Genomic DNA, 18,150 nt, shown 5'->3' on the forward strand with positions numbered 1-18,150 from the left:
CATATTTAAGATCGAAGCATTAAATAATGGTAGGGCTTCCTTGAGCAGCCTTTTCTCTAATAGTTAAAATTTTATTAGCAAAGAAAGTCATGAAGTCATTACTAGTTAAAGTAATGACTTCATGACATGACATCTTGATGACATCTTGCGTGGAGCCCCAGATCGAGGGAGATTATCAATGGTCTTGTATGTCTTCCATTTTATTACAGTTGCTCCCACAGTTGATTTATTCACACCAACCTGCTTGACTATTGTAGATTCACTCTTCCCAGCCTGGTGCAGGTCTACAATGTTCTTCCTTCGACAGCTCTTTGGTCTTGGCCATGGTTGAGTTTGGAATCTGGCGGCTGTGGACAGGTGTCTTTTACACAGATAATGAGTTCAAACAGGTGCCATTAATACAGGTAACAGATGGAGGACAGAAGAGCTTCTTAAAGAAGAAGTTACAGGTCTGTGAGAACCAGAAATCTTGCTTGTTTGTGGGTGACCAAATGCCTATTTTCCACCATAATTTACAAATAAATTCTTTAAAAATCCTACAATGTGATTTTCTGGATTTTTTCCCCCCATTTTGTCTCTCATAGTTGAAGTGTACCTATGATGAAAATTACAGACCTCTCTCATCTTTCTAAGTAGGAGAACTTGCACAATCAGGGGCTGACTAAATACTTTTTTACCCCACTGTAAATTTTTTCATACGGTGGTGTTTGGTCGATGTGTGGAGGTCATGTGCTCAAACAGCAGTTACTGGCCTTCACGTACACTGAAATAAAGAGAGTTCTGGGCCAACTTAAAAAAGCGATTCGGCTGTTAACATTCAAAAGAATTAAGTTAATCCAAATTAATGCAAGTAATATTTACACCAACTCATTAACTTAATTTGGACAAACTCAAGAAAAAAATGATGAGTGTTACCAATCAAAACAATTTAATTATGCTTCCTCATTTTAGAGTGTACTGAGCCAAAATATCCAACCCGCCATTACTGTCCTTTATTAATGGTGAATGGCCTGTTTGCAATCTTTAATTTTTTTTTTCAATAGCTGTTTTACAAACAATATATGTGAAATTTACTCATTTTGTGAAGTGTCGCCATGTTGGTTGATGCAGCAATGATGTGCTTTCCTGATTTCTTATCATTTTATTTGTAAACAATTTCTGAAGGGAAAATTCAAGAGGCAGAGAAAGCATCACCTGATCTGCACACAGAGTGCGTTGCTCTGCACCCGTTTTACGTCATTCTGCAGCGCATTTTTGTGCAAACATCTGTATGTGTCATCATCATGCACAAATGTCATATTGTTATACAGCAACATCCTGTTTTAGGGCAAAATGCTTCCAAACAAGTGTGAATCAAGCTGTTTATATTATGGTTGTAAACTGGTACTGATTTCCCATCATGCACTAGCAAAGCCTCGGCCCATACTGTTGCATTACATGTACGTTTCAATTTTTTCACCACTTATGGCTGAAACACATGCTATAACCAGTGCAGCGCTTAAGATAAATAAGATTTTCTTATAGACTTTGTCTTGATTCGATACCTTTGTTAAAAATGTAACAGAATATTAAACAGGCATTGAAAAAGAGCATGTCTGCAGTACAAAGTGTGTAATATTCATCTCTTTCTTGAAACACCATTTTAAGAGATTTAGAAAAAAAAAGACACGTTGAGGTTCCTGGGACTGAAGTGGGAGGAGCAAAGTCAATGATGGACAGTTGAACTGACCAATAGCCTTTCACAAAGGAGCACGACACGAGGAGACAGGCAGTCAATGTCAAGGCCGGTTAGCAGCGTCACGCTCATCACTTAATGCACGTGGTTTCTACTAAGTCACTAAGTTATTAGGACCCAACCGTCCCTGAAGGTAGAAACAAACAAAAAAAAAAAGCAGGAATCAGACGTTCACGAAGACAGATCCCATCAAGGAGTATGTGTGATTTTGGCTACATGGAACAAAATAAAACAATCTGGATTGACTTTGGCAGGTCGTGTTTGTCCACGAGGAGAGAAGGAGGCGAAGATGTTCCAGGAGAAGACACTCAAAATGTCTGCAGACACCACATGAGTGTGCTTGGCTGATTTACCCAGGAACATAAATAAACAGATTTCCCCCGCTTACGGTTTATCCTCCTCCACGTCGCTCCACTGATACCATGCCTTTGCCTGTCCATCCATTTTTCCGCTCGTCCATTGATTCTTCCATGTGTCTCTTACAGCGTCCCGCAAAAACTGGACAATCGCTCTCCAACAGTTCGTTATCCGTTTAACAACTCTCTTCATCCCTCCTGTATCCCTGTTTGGTCTCGTTCCTCATTGGCAGGATCAAAAATCTCAGCGATGAGAACTAAGCTTCCTCCTCCCCAGTGGTAACAGCCAACCGCATGGCCACAGGCAGGTGGTCGGTGAGACCGGCCAACTGGGTGATGAAGCTGAACTCCTCAATGTCCTGTAGGAGGTTAAAAAAAATCAATCAATCAATCTAGCGATCATGCAATGAGTGACTAGACAGATGGATAGACGAGTCCACCCCTTCTCGTTTTGAAACATAACATAAAAACAACAAATTCTTTCATCTTGTGCATCTCTAAATTAAAAGGTAATATAATCAAGATAAACACATTCAAATTTGGTGAACTTTGATGCACTAGATCAATACAAGAAAACAACTTTGTTTTTCTTGTGTAATATCCTGTAAACCTGCCTGCCACCTGCTGGGCAAGTCTAGTATTGTTGCAAGGAATAACCTCATCATCACATGCATGATGGAAATTTGGTGCAGGTGCAGTTTTTGAAACTACAAACAGACTGAAATGGGCATGTTTGCCACATGAAAGCTCAAACATCACATTTAGGCAGTAGGCTGGATATATGAAATCATCAAAAGTCATCAAACGGTTAATAATATCAGCCTTTTTCTAAGTTGGCTAAGTGCTAAGATACCCAACACAAAAAAACCAAGATGACACAAATAATTCATAACAAGAGCAACTGGAGATATCTGACGTCTGCCAAGGGTTGACAAGGACTCAAAATAAAAGATATGTGATTCACATCGTGATCCGGACTTTACTGCATCTGGATTCCACAACAATATGCAATAACTGCAGACTGATCCAGAACGGTCTGACTGATCGAGATGGTGCAAGCTGATATTTAATTCACAACCTAAAACTTTCGTCAAAATCTGTGCGGTAGTTTGGATGTAATCCTGCTAAAAGACAGTCAGACAAACAAATAAATAAATGCAGATGATTTTATTACGTCCTTGGCAGATGTAATAAGTTCAGAATGAAAGAGTTCAATCTAAGTCCCGCCTCTGTCTGTGCAGATGGCCAATCACAGTTAATAATAATGGATTGGAATCTAGGTGGCCAGTCAAACTCCACAGGTGGCGTGTGCCACCCAATGCCACCCCTGGATGTGCCTATGTCTGCTGTCTCAGCCCACCCCCACCCACTGTCAGCTGCCAAGCCTCTCATTTCAACAAAGGGGCAGTTTACACATGGAAGTTGACACTGAGACAGCTTGTCAATCATATGAGCACTTTCACACTTTTGCATCATGGGACAGAAATAAGGGAAGTGAAACGACCTGACCCAGATACTGGGTGGGCGTTGTGTTGAACTGTGAGGACTGGATCTTGACCATCGTGGGGGCTGATGAGATGAACCTCATGGAACAAATACAGTTCAAAACAAGATCATAAGTATTTGGACACTGACTTAAATTAATTTATTTTACATCGGCACACCACCACAACAGAGTTAAAATGAAACAACCAAGACGTCCTTGTAGTGTTGATTTTAAAATTTAATTCAAGGAGATGAAGAAAAATACCACATTAACCATTTAGGAATGACAGCTAAAGGCGGCACAGATGGGACAGAGTTTGCAAATTTCATTTGGTTTTTCAATGGAATTTTTCCAAAATCTGTCTCTGTAGCATGACGTGCAAACTGTGCGTGATTTTAGCATGTAATTATTCAAACAACGCTGCACAAAAACACCTTAAAAATAAACAGAGAATTAGTTGGGGAGATGTTACATGCAAATGTGGTGAAGTGTGCTGATAATATACAGTAATCAAAGTTTTCAGGGAAGATCCCAAGAACACAAGCAGCCTTCAAAAACAGAGGGAGTGCAGACTAATGTCTACTCCAGGGCTTCCCAAAGTCAGGAGCACCACAGCCCCCTTAAAAATCTGACTCGCCTGTGTGGCCCACTCAGTAATTGCACCAGTAATACAACGTGATACAGGATATTCTCATGTACACCTAACTTTAGTGTTGCATTTTTCCCAAATTGGATTCCCTTAAGTGAAATGTGACCTATTCTGGGCTTTGGGTGAATTACAAACAACAAACAAGCTCTGAACTTTCAAAACATTAAATATTTTAAAAAATATATTTAAAAATGAAAAAAATATATAGATTTTATATTTATATTTTTTACAATTTAAAAATCTTTTGTGCCTTTGTGTGTGTTTTTTGTAAATAGGCTGAATGTGACTTAAAAGTTGTTTCATAAAATAAGTTAGACCAGTACATTTCATGACGACAAATAAATATATAAATAAACAAATCAAATTTAAAATAGGTTAATTTGACCCGAAGGCACCACAAGGGTTAATAAGTATTTTGTGTGTGTGTGTATATATATATATATATATATATATATATGTATATATATATATATATGAGGTCTGTTAGAAAAGTATCCGACCTTTTTATTTTTTTCAAAAACCATATGGATTTGAATCATGTGTGATTGCATCAGCCAAGCTTGAACCTTCGTGCGCATGCGTGAGTTTTTTCACACCTGTCGGTTGCGTCATTCGCCTGTGAGCAGGATTTGTGTGAGCAGTGGTCCACCCCCTCTCTATCAATTTCAACACTCCGGTCAGGCGGAGGTCTTGAAAAATAAAGTCATACTAACTTATGGTTTTTTGAAAATACTGATAGAATAACTCCATTAATGTCAATTCTGTCATTTGTACAAAGTTAAAATATAACATATATCTTTTAATGTTGAATAAGGCACTAATTCTGAGGTTTTGTAACAAACACAAACCGCAAAGCATTCTGGGTAAAAGTGCTAAACAGTGATTGGTTCAGTAATCCATTATGTAAACCAACACGTTGTGACGTGTGTCGTGTGTTGGTTTAAAGATAAATGTGCTTTTGTAAAATATTCCATTTTTATTTGTAAAAACAGGCATTTTTACGGAGCCCTGGAAGTGTCATTGCAATTGCATGTTTTAAAACTTTTATGATGTTGTAAAACGTGCACTCAATATTAGTAAGTAAGTAAGTAAATTTATTTATATAGTGCCTTTCACAGACATAAGGCCATGTACACACGTTGTCGGGTATTTGTAAAACCGAATATCTTACCCTTTCAGTTTGGGGAAAAAACTTCATCCACACTACGTCGTTTAAAAAAAAAAAAATCCATCCACATCGAACCGTATAAATGTGTTGTAATTAGTCTGCCAAACCTTTGAGTAGCGGTACTGATTAAAATTCTATCCAATCAGGAGCCTTATTCTCTTGTCGTCACTTCCACAAAAACTAAAAACATGGCGCCAACCTCGTTCGCGTGGACCGATAAGGAGTCGGAATTACTTCTAACCGTAGTTTTAGAATACAAAGTTAACAAATATATGCACACAAAAAGCACCTGGACAATGGACAATACCAACACTTTGAGAGCAGCCATGTACCCAGATGTTTAATACTGCCATGAACACTCCTGGCCAGTAGATGGCAGTAGCGACCTTGAAAAAATGTCAAACAAAATTCCAGATAATCCGTGTCTGCTACATTTAAGATGCGTGGTTATATTATTATATTAGTATGGTGTTAAAGGAAATTACTTTTTTTTTTGGTCACCAGTTCTCCTTTGCTTACAGACGATACAGTGGTTTCTGTTTGCAGAGGATAGAACAACATGCCTATTAGAAAACTTTTAACAGGTAGGTCTCAACAGCTTTAAAAAAATGTTTTTCACTGTTCAGCTTAGTTTAGTACGTTATCGGTCTAAAAATTATCGGACGGTAATTCATCGGAAGATAATTAGTCCGATGATGGTTTTGATAATCCGATAATGAAAATATTATCTTCGATAATTATCTGTTATCGGATTATCGGAAGTGTGCCCACCACTGTGTATATGTATATATATATATATATATATATATATATATATATATATATACACACACACACACAGGGTTGGGTAGGATTACTTTGAAATGTAATCCAAAAGTAATCAGATTACAAGTAATCCAAATGTATGTACATACATACATGTAATCCACATGTATTCTTTCAAAGTAATCCTACCCATCTTTGTGTATATATATATATATATATATATATATATATATAATATAATTTTTTCCTTGCAAATAATCAGTGTATCTGGTTGATCTCTTGCGGCCCCCCTGCAAACCCCTTGTGCCCCCCCAGGGGGCCCCGGACCCCACTTTGGGAGACACTGGTCTACTCACACCAGAAATGCCAGCAATGCGTTACTTACTTAGTAGCGCGTTACTCTAATCTGACCGATTTTTTCAGTAATGAGTAATCTAATACATTAATCTTTTCAAATCAGTAATCAGACTGAAGTTACTTCTCTGAATTGCTGTGCGTTACTATTATTTTTGTATTCTTCTGCTCAAATAGCAAATCACAACCTCTGTGCAGCAAGCCAGGGGCGAATCCATGTGGGAAGGGAACATGGGCTGAGGGGGAACGTGGCTACCTACAACAGCCCTAGATTAAAGGTCCACTATTGAAGACATTTTTTTCCATACTATTAGTACTGCTAATACTACTTATAATAATCATTTCAACAACTAAAATGTTGAGAAAGCAATTAAATGTTAGAAAAATGTTGCAAAGACGTTTAATGGTTACATTTATAAACAATGTAGGTTAGAAATTGTAAGTTTTATCGTTACAGTGTTTGAACAAAACTGTCCCGCTGTAAATACTTCACACCTGAAACAGCAGCCCAAGTCCGTGTTTTGGTGCAGTTTGCTTTCAAGCCATACGAGAACCGTATCTGAGTCCACACAAACAGGACTCGAGACATCTCCTCAAGTGGACCCAGACACGGTTCGCTGAGCTGGACTCACGTACGGTACAGCGTTCACTTTACGGAATTTGGTGACAAATGTACTCAGATCTGGGTCTGAGTCCCTGGTGTGAAAGCTGCCTGAGGCAGACATTTGGAGTCCTTTTTGCCTGTGTTCAGAAAGCCATTTCTGCAGACTTTGGCTCAGGGAATTTCCCACAATTCATAATATTGTGATGTCAATCAAGGGACTGCCAGGGAAAACCCAGGAGTCAACAAATATAAACAACTGCTACAAGGATCCACTTCATGCATGAGTGATCCAGCTGCAGCAGCAGACCCACCTCAGCAAAAAAACTGAGGGGGGGTCAAGAAAAATCATAAATCTACAACACCACCAGCATAAATAAATAAACCCATATTTAAGGACTGGATTAAAAATTGTTTAAAACATGAAATCAGAGGAAAGCAAACACACATTGTTTGCTCATCAGTTATTTGAATTTTTGCTTATTGATGCTGTTTTGTAAAAAAGAAAAATGCATAAATTAATGATTTCATAATTACCTCCTTGTTAAGATAAGAGCTGAGAACATGTTCAAATCAGGCATCTTTTCTTTAAGACCATACAGCAGGGGTGGCCAAGTTCGATTGGATTCAGGTGTGTTGGAGCAGCGAGACAGGAGAGTGTCAGGAAGGTGGCTCTCGAGGACCGAACTTGGCCACCCCTGCCATACAGTATGCGGTCATGAAGAAAATTTGAAATAGGTCTCAAACCCATCTGTGGAAAACAAGAAAGAAACAAAAAATTAAGGACAACGAATAAGATCTATGCATTATATATATATATATATATATATATATATATATATATATATATATATATATATAATTTGCATGTGTTTGTGTTTATATGTTAACAGAAAAATAATAATAATAAAAACAAATTGGCTAATATGTCATTCAAGCATAAATGAAAGAGGTAAAAATACCCCCAAAGATTTCAGTAATACAACCCCTGGCAAAAATTATGGAATCACCGGCCTCGGAGGATGTTCATTCAGTTGTTCAATTTTGTAGAAAAAAAGCAGATCACAGACATGACACAAAACTAAAGTCATTTCAAATGGCAACTTTCTGGCTTTAAGAAACACTATAAGAAATCAAGAAAAAAAGATTGTGGCAGTCAGTAACGGTTACTTTTTTAGACCTAGCAGAGGAAAAAAATATGGCCTCACTCAATTCTGAGGAATAAATTATGGAATCACCCTGTAAATTTTCATCCCAAAAACTAACACCTGCATCAACTCACATCTGCTTGTTAGTCTGCATCTAAAAAGGAGTGATCACACCTTGGAGAGCTGTTGCACCAAGTGGACTGACATGAATCATGGCTCCAACACGAGAGATGTCAGTTGAAACAAAGGAGAGGATTATCAAACTCTTAAAAGAGGGTAAATCATCACGCAATGTTGCAAAAGATGTTGGTTGTTCACAGTCAGCTGTGTCTAAACTCTGGACCAAATACAAACAACATGGGAAGGTTGTTAAAGGCAAACATACTGGTAGACCAAGGAAGACATCAAAGCGTCAAGACAGAAAACTTAAAACAATATGTCTCAAAAATCGAAAAGGCACAACAAAACAAATGAGGAACGAATGGGAGGAAACTGGAGTCAACGTCTGTGACCGAACTGTAAGAAACCGCCTAAAGGAAATGGGATTTACATACAGAAAAGCTAAACGAAAGCCATCATTAACACCTAAACAGAAAAAAACAAGGTTACAATGGGCTAAAGAAAAGCAATCGTGGACTGTGGATGACTGGATGAAAGTCATATTCAGTGATGAATCTCGAATCTGCATTGGGCAAGGTGATGATGCTGGAACTTTTGTTTGGTGCCGTTCCAATGAGATTTATAAAGATGACTGCCTGAAGACAACATGTAAATTTCCACAGTCATTGATGATATGGGGCTGCATGTCATGTAAAGGCACTGGGGAGATGGCTGTCATTACATCATCAATAAATGCACAAGTTTACGTTGATATTTTGGACACTTTTCTGATGTTTAAGGATGATGAAATCATTTTTCAAGAAGATAATGCATCTTGCCATAGAGCAAAAACTGTGAAAACATTCCTTGCAAAAAAGACACATAGGGTCAATTTCATGACATAGGGTTAATGTCAACGAGCAGATGTGATTTGATGCAGGTGTTAGTTTTGGGGATGGAAATTTACAGGGTGATTCCATAATTTATTCCTCAGAATTGAGTGATTCCATATTTTTTTCCTCTGCTTGGTCTAAAAAAGTAACCGTTACTGACTGTCACAATCTTTTTTTCTTGATTTCTTATAGTGTTTCTTAAAGCCAGAAAGTTGCCATTTGAAATGACTTTAGTTTTGTGTCATGTCTGTGATCTGCTTTTTTCTACAAAATTAAACAACAGAATGAACATCCTCCGAGGCCGGTGATTCCATAATTTTTGCCAGGGGTTGTAGTAGGTTAGTAATAAGCTCAATGCATTTTAAATACATAATCAGATTCATGTATTTATCATAAATAAGTCCAACTTGTTTCACATTCATATGAACCAATTTAACTGATAAATATGCTGTATATTAAGTTTATTAAGTTAGATTTAAACTGCAATAAGAACAGACAAAAAAACTTTTATGAAATTAAAATGTAATGTAATGAAATGTAAATGATGGGTTCTTTTCCTCGGCTGGAACCAGCTCTTGAGAAGTGAGTTGTCCAGCAAACTACAGGGACTAGTCCCATCTGCAGGATGAGTTCCTAATTTCTGTTTCCACCAGACTGGAAAGACCCTTTACAGCAAAGAAGGACAGACCTGACATTATTTTCAGCTGTTTAAACCTCCATTTTGTCCTGTTCTGTCCGGTCAAGTTCCTGTTTTACTGCTGGATGAACGGGGACGGACACAAACAGTCTTATCTGTCAATACTGAAGAATGATTTGAAAAGTTCTCAAATCTGGATGAGATACACAGATACTTATCTAAAAGGGTCACATAGCAGGCACCTAAATATCTCAACATCTGCAGGATATGTTTGTTATGACTGGTGCAATAAGTATGTAGGAGCATCTGAGTGGTATTTCATCATACAGTCAACTAAAATATATGGTGCATCCACCAAGTATTCACAGTACTGTACTTCCACATTTTGTTATATTACAGCCTTATTCTAAAATGGAGTACATTATTTTTTTCCTTCAAAATTCTACTCACAACACCCCATAATGACAACATAAAGTTTTTTTTAATTTTTGCAAATTTATAAAAATAAAAAATGAAGAAATTACACATATGCAGTGGTGGGCACAGATAACCAAAAAATTTACTTCGATAACATAAGATAACTGAAAAGTTATCTTTGATAAAGATAAACCGATAAACCACCCAAAAATGTATCGGAAGTTACAGATAATCGATAACTTCTGGTGTTGTCTATGGGACATCTGCAGTTACCAAAGAGCTGAAATTGATTTTTAACACGATCGCTTTTGAAAGCATCAACAGCAGTAAAAGACATAAAGAATAAGCAAGAATGTTTAACCATGCTGCTCCCTGCAGGAAGCAGCACAGACAAATCCTGAGCACCCACAAAATCAACTCTTTACTAATCATAATCATTTTTCTTTCAACATTCTGCCCCTGCTGGAAGCTCTTGTTTACAACAGCGCTCCCACCACAGAGACACACCAAGAGCAGCCATAAGGCCAGCTCCCTATTAATTTCAACACTCCGGTCAGGCGAGGTCTTGAAAAATAAAGTCATACTAACATATTTTTTTTGAAAATACTGATAGAATAACTCCATTAATGTCAATTCTGTCATTTGTACAAAGTTAAAATATAACATATATCGTTTAATGTTGAATAAGGCACTAATTCTGAGGTTTTGTAACAAACACAGACCGCAAAGCATTCTGGGTAAAAGTGCTAAACAGTGATTGGTTCAGTAATCCATTATGTAAACCAACACGTTGTGACGTGTGTCGTGTGTTGGTTTAAAGATAAATGTGCTTTTGTAAAATATTCCATTTTTATTTGTAAAAACAGGCATTTTTACGGAGTCCTAGAAGTGTCATCGCAATTGCATGTTTTAAAACTTTTATGACATTGTAAAACGTGCACTCAATATTAGTAAGTAAGTAAGTAAATTTATTTATATAGTGCCTTTCACAGACATAAGGCCATGTACACACGTTGTCGGGTATTTGTAAAACCAAATATCTTACCCTTTCAGTTTGGGGAAAAAACTTCATCCACACTACGTCGTTAAAAAAAAAATCCATCCACATCGAACTGTATAAATGTGTTGTAATTAGTCTGCCAAACCTTTGGATGGCGGTACTGATTAAAATTCTATCCAATCAGGAGCCTTATTCTCTTGTCGTCACTTCCACAAAAACTAAAAACATGGCGCCAACCTCGTTCGTGTGGACCGATAAGGAGTCGGAATTACTTCTAAAAGTAGTTTTAGAATATAAAGTTAACATATATGCACACAAAAAGCGCCTGGACAATGGACAATACCAACACTTTGAGAGCAGCCATGTAACCAGACGTTTAATAATGCCATGAACACTCCTGGCCAGTAGATGGCAGTAGCGGCCTTGAAAAAATGTCAAACAAAATTCCAGATAATCCGTGTCTGCTACATTTAAGATGCGTGGAATTTAACAAATGCAAATACACTAACGAGAATATATTCACGAGAGTTTTAGGCACTAGAGTTTAATGCTGTTATCTGTGGACCCTGAACAGAGTGTCTGAAATGCATTTGTCCTGTTGTGAACGTCTGAGATTACCTTATGCTACCCATAATGCATTGCTGCGTGGCACATCATGTGCTCACAAAACCTTAAAAATTAGCACATTACTTTAAAACGAAAACATATATCTGATATTTTCACTTTATAAACTTCAGACATGACAATAATTTTAAATAACTTGTCTAAAATTAGTTAAAATCTGAACCATAAGTTAAACATGTATGCCTCTGGATGACTTGGTGACATTGCGATTATACGAGGTCTGTCAATAAAGCAACGGTCCTTTTTATTTTTTTCAAAAACTATATGGATTTCATTCATATGTTTTTACGTCAGACATGCTTGAACCCTCGTGCGCATGCGTGAGTTTTTCCACGCCTGTCGGTGACGTCATTCGCCTGTGAGCACTCCTTGTGGGAGGAGTCGTCCGGCCCCTCGTCGGAATTCCTTTGTCTGAGAAGTTGCTGAGAGACTGGCGGGTTGTTTGATCAAAATTTTTTCTAAACCTGTGAGACACATCGAAGTGGACACGGTTCGAAAAATTAAGCTGGTTTTCAGTGAAAATTTTAACGGCTGATGAGAGATTTTGAGGTGATTCTGTCGCTTTAAGGACTTCCCACGGTGCGAGACGTCGCGTTGCGCTCTCAGCTGCCGTCGTCAGCCTGTTCCAGCTGAAAACCTCTACATTTCAGGCTCTATTGATCCAGGACGTCGTGAGAGAACAGAGAAGTTTCAGAAGAAGTCGGTTTCAGCATTTTATCTGGATATTCCACTGTTAAAGGAGATTTTTTAATGAAAGATGTGCGGACGGGTCCGCGCGTCGGGACGCAGCCGACGCGGTGCGGCGGCACAGGAAAAACACCTCCGTGTTGATAACCATTTGTAAAATCCAGGCGGCTTTTGATGGCTTTCAGTGGAGTGAGTATATGAGAAATTGTTTAACAGCAGGACATGTTCCAACTTGTCCTTAAGGCTTTCAACAGAGGTGTTTTTCCTGTGGCGGAGCGTCGCGTCGACGCGCGGACCCGTCCGCACGTCTTTCATTAAAAAAATCTCCGTTAACAGTGGAATATCCGGATAAAATGCTGAAACCGACTTCTTCTGAAACTTCTCTGTTCTCTCACGACATCCTGGATCAATAGAGCCTGAAATGTGGAGGTTTTCAGCTTGAACAGGCTGACGACGGCGGCTGAGAGCGCTGAGCGACGTCTCGCACCGTGGGAAGTCCTTAAAGCGACAGAATCACCTCAAAATCTCTCATCAGCCGTTAAAATTTTCACTGAAAACCAGCTTAATTTTTCGAACCGTGTCCACTTCGATGTGTCTCACAGGTTTAGAAAAAATTTTGATCAAACAACGCGCCAGTCTCTCAGCAACTTCTCAGACAAAGGAATTCCGACGAGGGGCTGGACGACTCCTCCCACAAGGAGTGCTCACAGGCGAATGACGTCACCGACAGGCGTGGAAAAACTCACGCATGCGCGCGAGGGTTCAAGCATGTCTGACGTAAAAACATATGAATGAAATCCATATAGTTTTTGAAAAAAATAAAAAGGACCGTTACTTTATTGACAGCCCTCGTATTAGTATGGTGTTAAAGGAAATGACTTTTTTCTTTGGTCACCAGTTCTCCTTTGCTTACAGACGATAATTCTGATTGCAGAGGGTAGAACAACATGCTTATTAGGAAACTTTTAACAGGTAGATCTTAACAGCTTTAACAGTTTTAAAAATGTTTTTTACTGTTCAGCTTAGTTTAGTACGTTATCGGTCTAAAAGTTATCGGACAGTAATTCATCGGAAGATAATTAGTCCGATGATGGTTTTTAAATTTATCTAAAAAGATAATCCGATAATGAAAACATTATTTTCGATAATTATCTGTTATTGGATTATCGGAAGTGTGCCCACCACTGCACATATGTAGTAAGTATTCACAGCCTTTGCTCAATACTTTGTTGATGTATCTTTGGCAGCAATTACAGCCTCATGTCTTCTTAAATGTGACGCCACAAGCTTGGTGCACCTATTTTTGGGCAGTTTTGTCCATTCTTCTTTACAGCACCTCTCAAGCTCCATCAGGTTGGATGGGGAGTGTCGGTGCACAACCATTTTCAGATCTCTCCAGAGATGTTCAATCAGATTCAGGTCTGGGCTCTGGCTGGGCCACTCAAGGACATTCACAGAGTTGCCCTGAAGCCACTCCTTTGATATTCTTGGCTATGGGTTTAGGGTTATTGACCTGCTGAAAGATGAACCGCCACCCCAGTATGAGATCAAGAGCACTCTGGAGCAGGTTTTCATCCAGGATGTCTCTGTATATTGCTGCATTCATCTTTCCCTCAATCCTGACTAGTCTCCCAGTTCCTGCTGCTGAAAAACATCTTCACAGCATGATGCTGCCACCACCATGCTTCACTGTAGGGATGGTGCCTGGTTTCCTCCAAACATGACGCCAAAGAGTTCAATCTTTGTCTCATAAGACCAGAGGATTTTGTTTCTCATGATCTGAGAGTCCTTCAGCTGCTTTCTGGAAAACTCCAGGTGGGCTGTTTGGGCTGTGTGCCTTTTACTAAGGAGTGGCTTCTGTCTGGCTACACTGCCATACAGGCCTGATTGGTGGATTGCTGCAGAGATGGTTGTCCTTCTGGAAGGTTCTCCTCTCTCCACAGAGGAATGCTGGAGCTCTGACAGAGTGACCATCGGGTTCTTGGTCACCTCCCTGACTAAGTCCCTTCTCCCCCGATCGCTCAGTTTAGACGGGCGACCAACTTAATAAAGAGTCCCGGTTGATCTGAACTTTTTCCATTTACAGATGATGGAGGCCACTGTGCTCATTGGGACCTTCAAAGCAGCATAAATGTTTCTGTACCCTTCCCCAGATTTGTACCTTGAGACAATCCTGTCTCAGAGGTCTACAGACAATTCCTTTGACTTCATGCTTGGTTTGTGCTCAGACTGTCAACCGTGGGACCTTATATGTAGACAGGTGTGTGACTTTCCAAATCATGTCCAATCAACTGAATTTATCCCAGGTGGACTCCAATTAAGCTGTAGAAACATCTCAATGAACGATGGAAACAAGATGCACGTGAGCTCAATTATGACCTTTGTAGCAAAAGCAGTGAATTCTAATGTACATGTGATTTCTTAGGTTTTTTTTTTTTTTTAATAAATTTGCAAAAATTTCAAAGAACTTTTTTACATTGTCATTGTGGGGTATTGTGTGTGGAATTTTGAGGAAAAAAATGAAAATCATAAAAAAATGTGGAAAAAGTACAGCGCTGTGAATACTTTCTGGATGCACTGTATAAATACAAGAGAATAAATAAAAAGTTAGACACACTATATTCTCAACCATATATGTCTTCTAAAGGGGAAAAAATGGCACATGTAGAAAGAGTTGTTCTTCAAGCTTCAGTGTTTTTGTATATTTAAAGTTGCACAGCCTCTGGATTTTTTAAGATTTAAGTCATAAAAAGAATTTTCTTTGGCACCACTATAATTTTATTCCTTTCGCATTTAAATAAGAGATTCATAACATGATATTGCTCAGTGGGTGAGGTCACAGGTAAACTCAAAACCGCACGCATGCACTTCCTCCTGCAGTCTGTCTGCACGACGGCAATGAAGGAAAAGACAACATTCATTCATTCATTCATTCATCTTCTACTGCTTAGTCCAATTAAGGGTCGCGGGGGCGCTGAAGCCTATCCCAGCAGTCATAGGGTGTGTGGCGTGGTACACCCAGGACAGGACGCCAGTCTGTCGCAGGGCCACAAACAGACAAACAAACACAGACACACCCACACACACACACCTACGGACAATTTAAAGACTCCAATCCACCTAACCCACATGTCTTTGGATGTGGGAGGAAACCGGAGCACCCGGAGGAAACCCACGCACACACGGGAAGAACATGCAAACTCCACACAGAAAGGCCACGGGAATTGAACCCACGACCTTCTCACTGTGAGGCAACAGTGCTAACCACTAAGCCCCCGGGAAAAGACAACATTCCCCATGGAATTCCCCCCAGATTAATATGTTCTATTCATTAAAATGAGCTGTAATTTTGCAAAGTGTTACAAAAAAAAACCCTTGGCTTTTGATAGAAAGTGAACTTTGTCAGGCAGCACAGTGGATTAGTGGTTAACACTGTTGCTGTGTAGCAAGAAGGTCATGGGAGCGATTCCCACCTGTGGCCTTTCTGTGTGGAGTTTGCGTGTTCTCCCCGTGTTTGTGTGTGTTTCCTTCGGGTGCTCCAGCTTCCTCCCACATCTAAAGACATGCAGGTTAGATGGGACTGGAGACTTTAAATTGTCCGTAGGTGTGAATGTGTTTGTCTGTAAGTGACCCTGCGACAGACTGGTGTCCTGTCCAGGGTGTACCTCGCCTCACACCCTGTGACTGCTGGGATAGGCTCCAGCCCTCCGTGACTCAGCTGGAGTAAGCAGCTGAAGACGAGTGAGTAAATTTGGTCAATTTGGTGAAATCTGAAAGGCCGTACAGCTTTAAGTTATTGATAATATCTAATCAAAATTGACAAAGAAAGCGATAAATAGAAGGCCATCTTGTCAAGGCTCAAAATAACCAATCATGCAAAAATAGGGTTCCTACAGCTTAAAGTAAAATTCTGAGTGATCCTACTACACTGAGGCTTGTGCTGGTTGCAGTTTGCTGAGGATACAATACTACAGTGTGGCCTGTGCTAGTGGCGGTCTGCTGTAGACATAAGTTACTCTCTTTGTTTTTTGGTAAGCTGAGAATAATGGCACCTCTTTTGATTTTATTGTGCTCGCTGACTATATGGGATTTGAGGGCAAATGGTTGTTCCTGCATGTGTCCTTCTAACAAAGTGTCTAGCCTCCTGGTCACTGGTTACAGTTGCACTTATGCCAGTGCTGCTGTACAGCCTGTACAACCACCCCAACATCTGGAAAAGGACATGAACTTACACAAAGACTTGTGCAAAGACTTACCTAAACTGCAAGGTTTTCTAGCTTTGCATAATTATCTCACCTTTCAAATGAGATCTTGCTTTGTTTCTACATACCAGAAGTAATATTTCAACTGTAATGTTACAAAGCAGAGATTGTTGATTGTCTTACTATTACTCTTGTCTGGTAATGTGCAACCAAACCCTGGTCCTGATCTGCAGTGCATCCAGACACCCTCTGATTTTAAATGTTTGTCTGGTCTTAAATTTGTTCATCTTAATGCACGCAGCTTGTTATCTAAAATGGACATGGTCAGAATTTGGATTAAATCGACCGATGCAGATATTGCTGTAATTTCTGAAACTTGGTTGACTAAATCTATTGAAAATGATTACATTAATATATCTGGTTATAATGTTTATTGTACTGATAGGCCTAAAAAAGGCGGCGGAACTGCAATTTATGTTAAATCTAAATTTGATTCTTCAGTAGTTCTGTCTGAATCAATCTGTAAACAACTGGAATTGTTGGCACTAAATGTGGAAATATCCAAAAGTCTTTGTATTACTGTTGTAGGGTGTTATAGGCCTCCTCCATCAGCCCCTAGTGAAGCATTACAATCTTTAAAGCATTTTTTGTCCAAACTGAATTATAGTGAACTTCTTCTGGCTGGTGATTTAAACTGGGACTGGCTTAATGTATCCTCGGATCATTTTAAATCCTTCTGTGATACCTTTAATCTTACCCAGTTGGCGAATTTACCCACTCGACCAAATCTTAAAAACCCTGATAAATCAACTTTGATTGACTTGATTGTTACTAATGTTCCACATAAATTCTCATCACTGGGTGTCTTCTGTAATGACCTAAGTGATCACTGTGTTGTTGCCACTGTTAGAAACACCAAGGTGCCTAAATCTAAACCTTGTATTATTTGTAAGAGGGATCGTAAACATTTTAATGAGCAAGCTTATCATCATGATTTGACTTGTATTGATTGGAAAAAAAATAGGGCTGATACCAGATGTGGAGTCAGCTTGGACATTTTTTAGGAACTCTTTTATGCAAATTGTAAATAAACATGCCCCATTAAGGAGATACAGGGTTAAGGGGCTGGAAAACCCATGGTTCTCTCCAGAGCTGGCGGATGCTCTTTATGAGCGAAATCAAGCCTGGGCTAAGGCAAGACACAGATTCTCCCACAGATTGGTCTATTTTTAGACAATTAAGGAACAAATGTTCTTCCTTCATTAAAAAAGCCAAATCAGAATACTTTTTGTCTATCATGACTGAAAACTTAAACAATCCACATAAATT

General features: G+C 39.1%; 1 protein-coding gene across 1 annotated transcript in view; it reads right to left on the minus strand.

Moving 5' to 3' along the window:
- Positions 1-977: 977 nt before the first annotated feature.
- smpd3 (sphingomyelin phosphodiesterase 3) overlaps positions 978-18,150 on the minus strand; it is a 182,188-nt gene continuing 165,015 nt past the window's right edge. The window contains exon 10 of the mRNA XM_034177160.1: positions 978-2,450. Coding sequence (XP_034033051.1) covers positions 2,349-2,450 — 102 coding nt within the window. The 3' untranslated portion in view covers positions 978-2,348. The remainder of the gene's footprint in view (positions 2,451-18,150) is intronic.

This window comes from Thalassophryne amazonica, chromosome 8 (genome assembly GCF_902500255.1).
Source record: "Thalassophryne amazonica chromosome 8, fThaAma1.1, whole genome shotgun sequence".
Taxonomy (NCBI): domain Eukaryota; kingdom Metazoa; phylum Chordata; class Actinopteri; order Batrachoidiformes; family Batrachoididae; genus Thalassophryne; species Thalassophryne amazonica.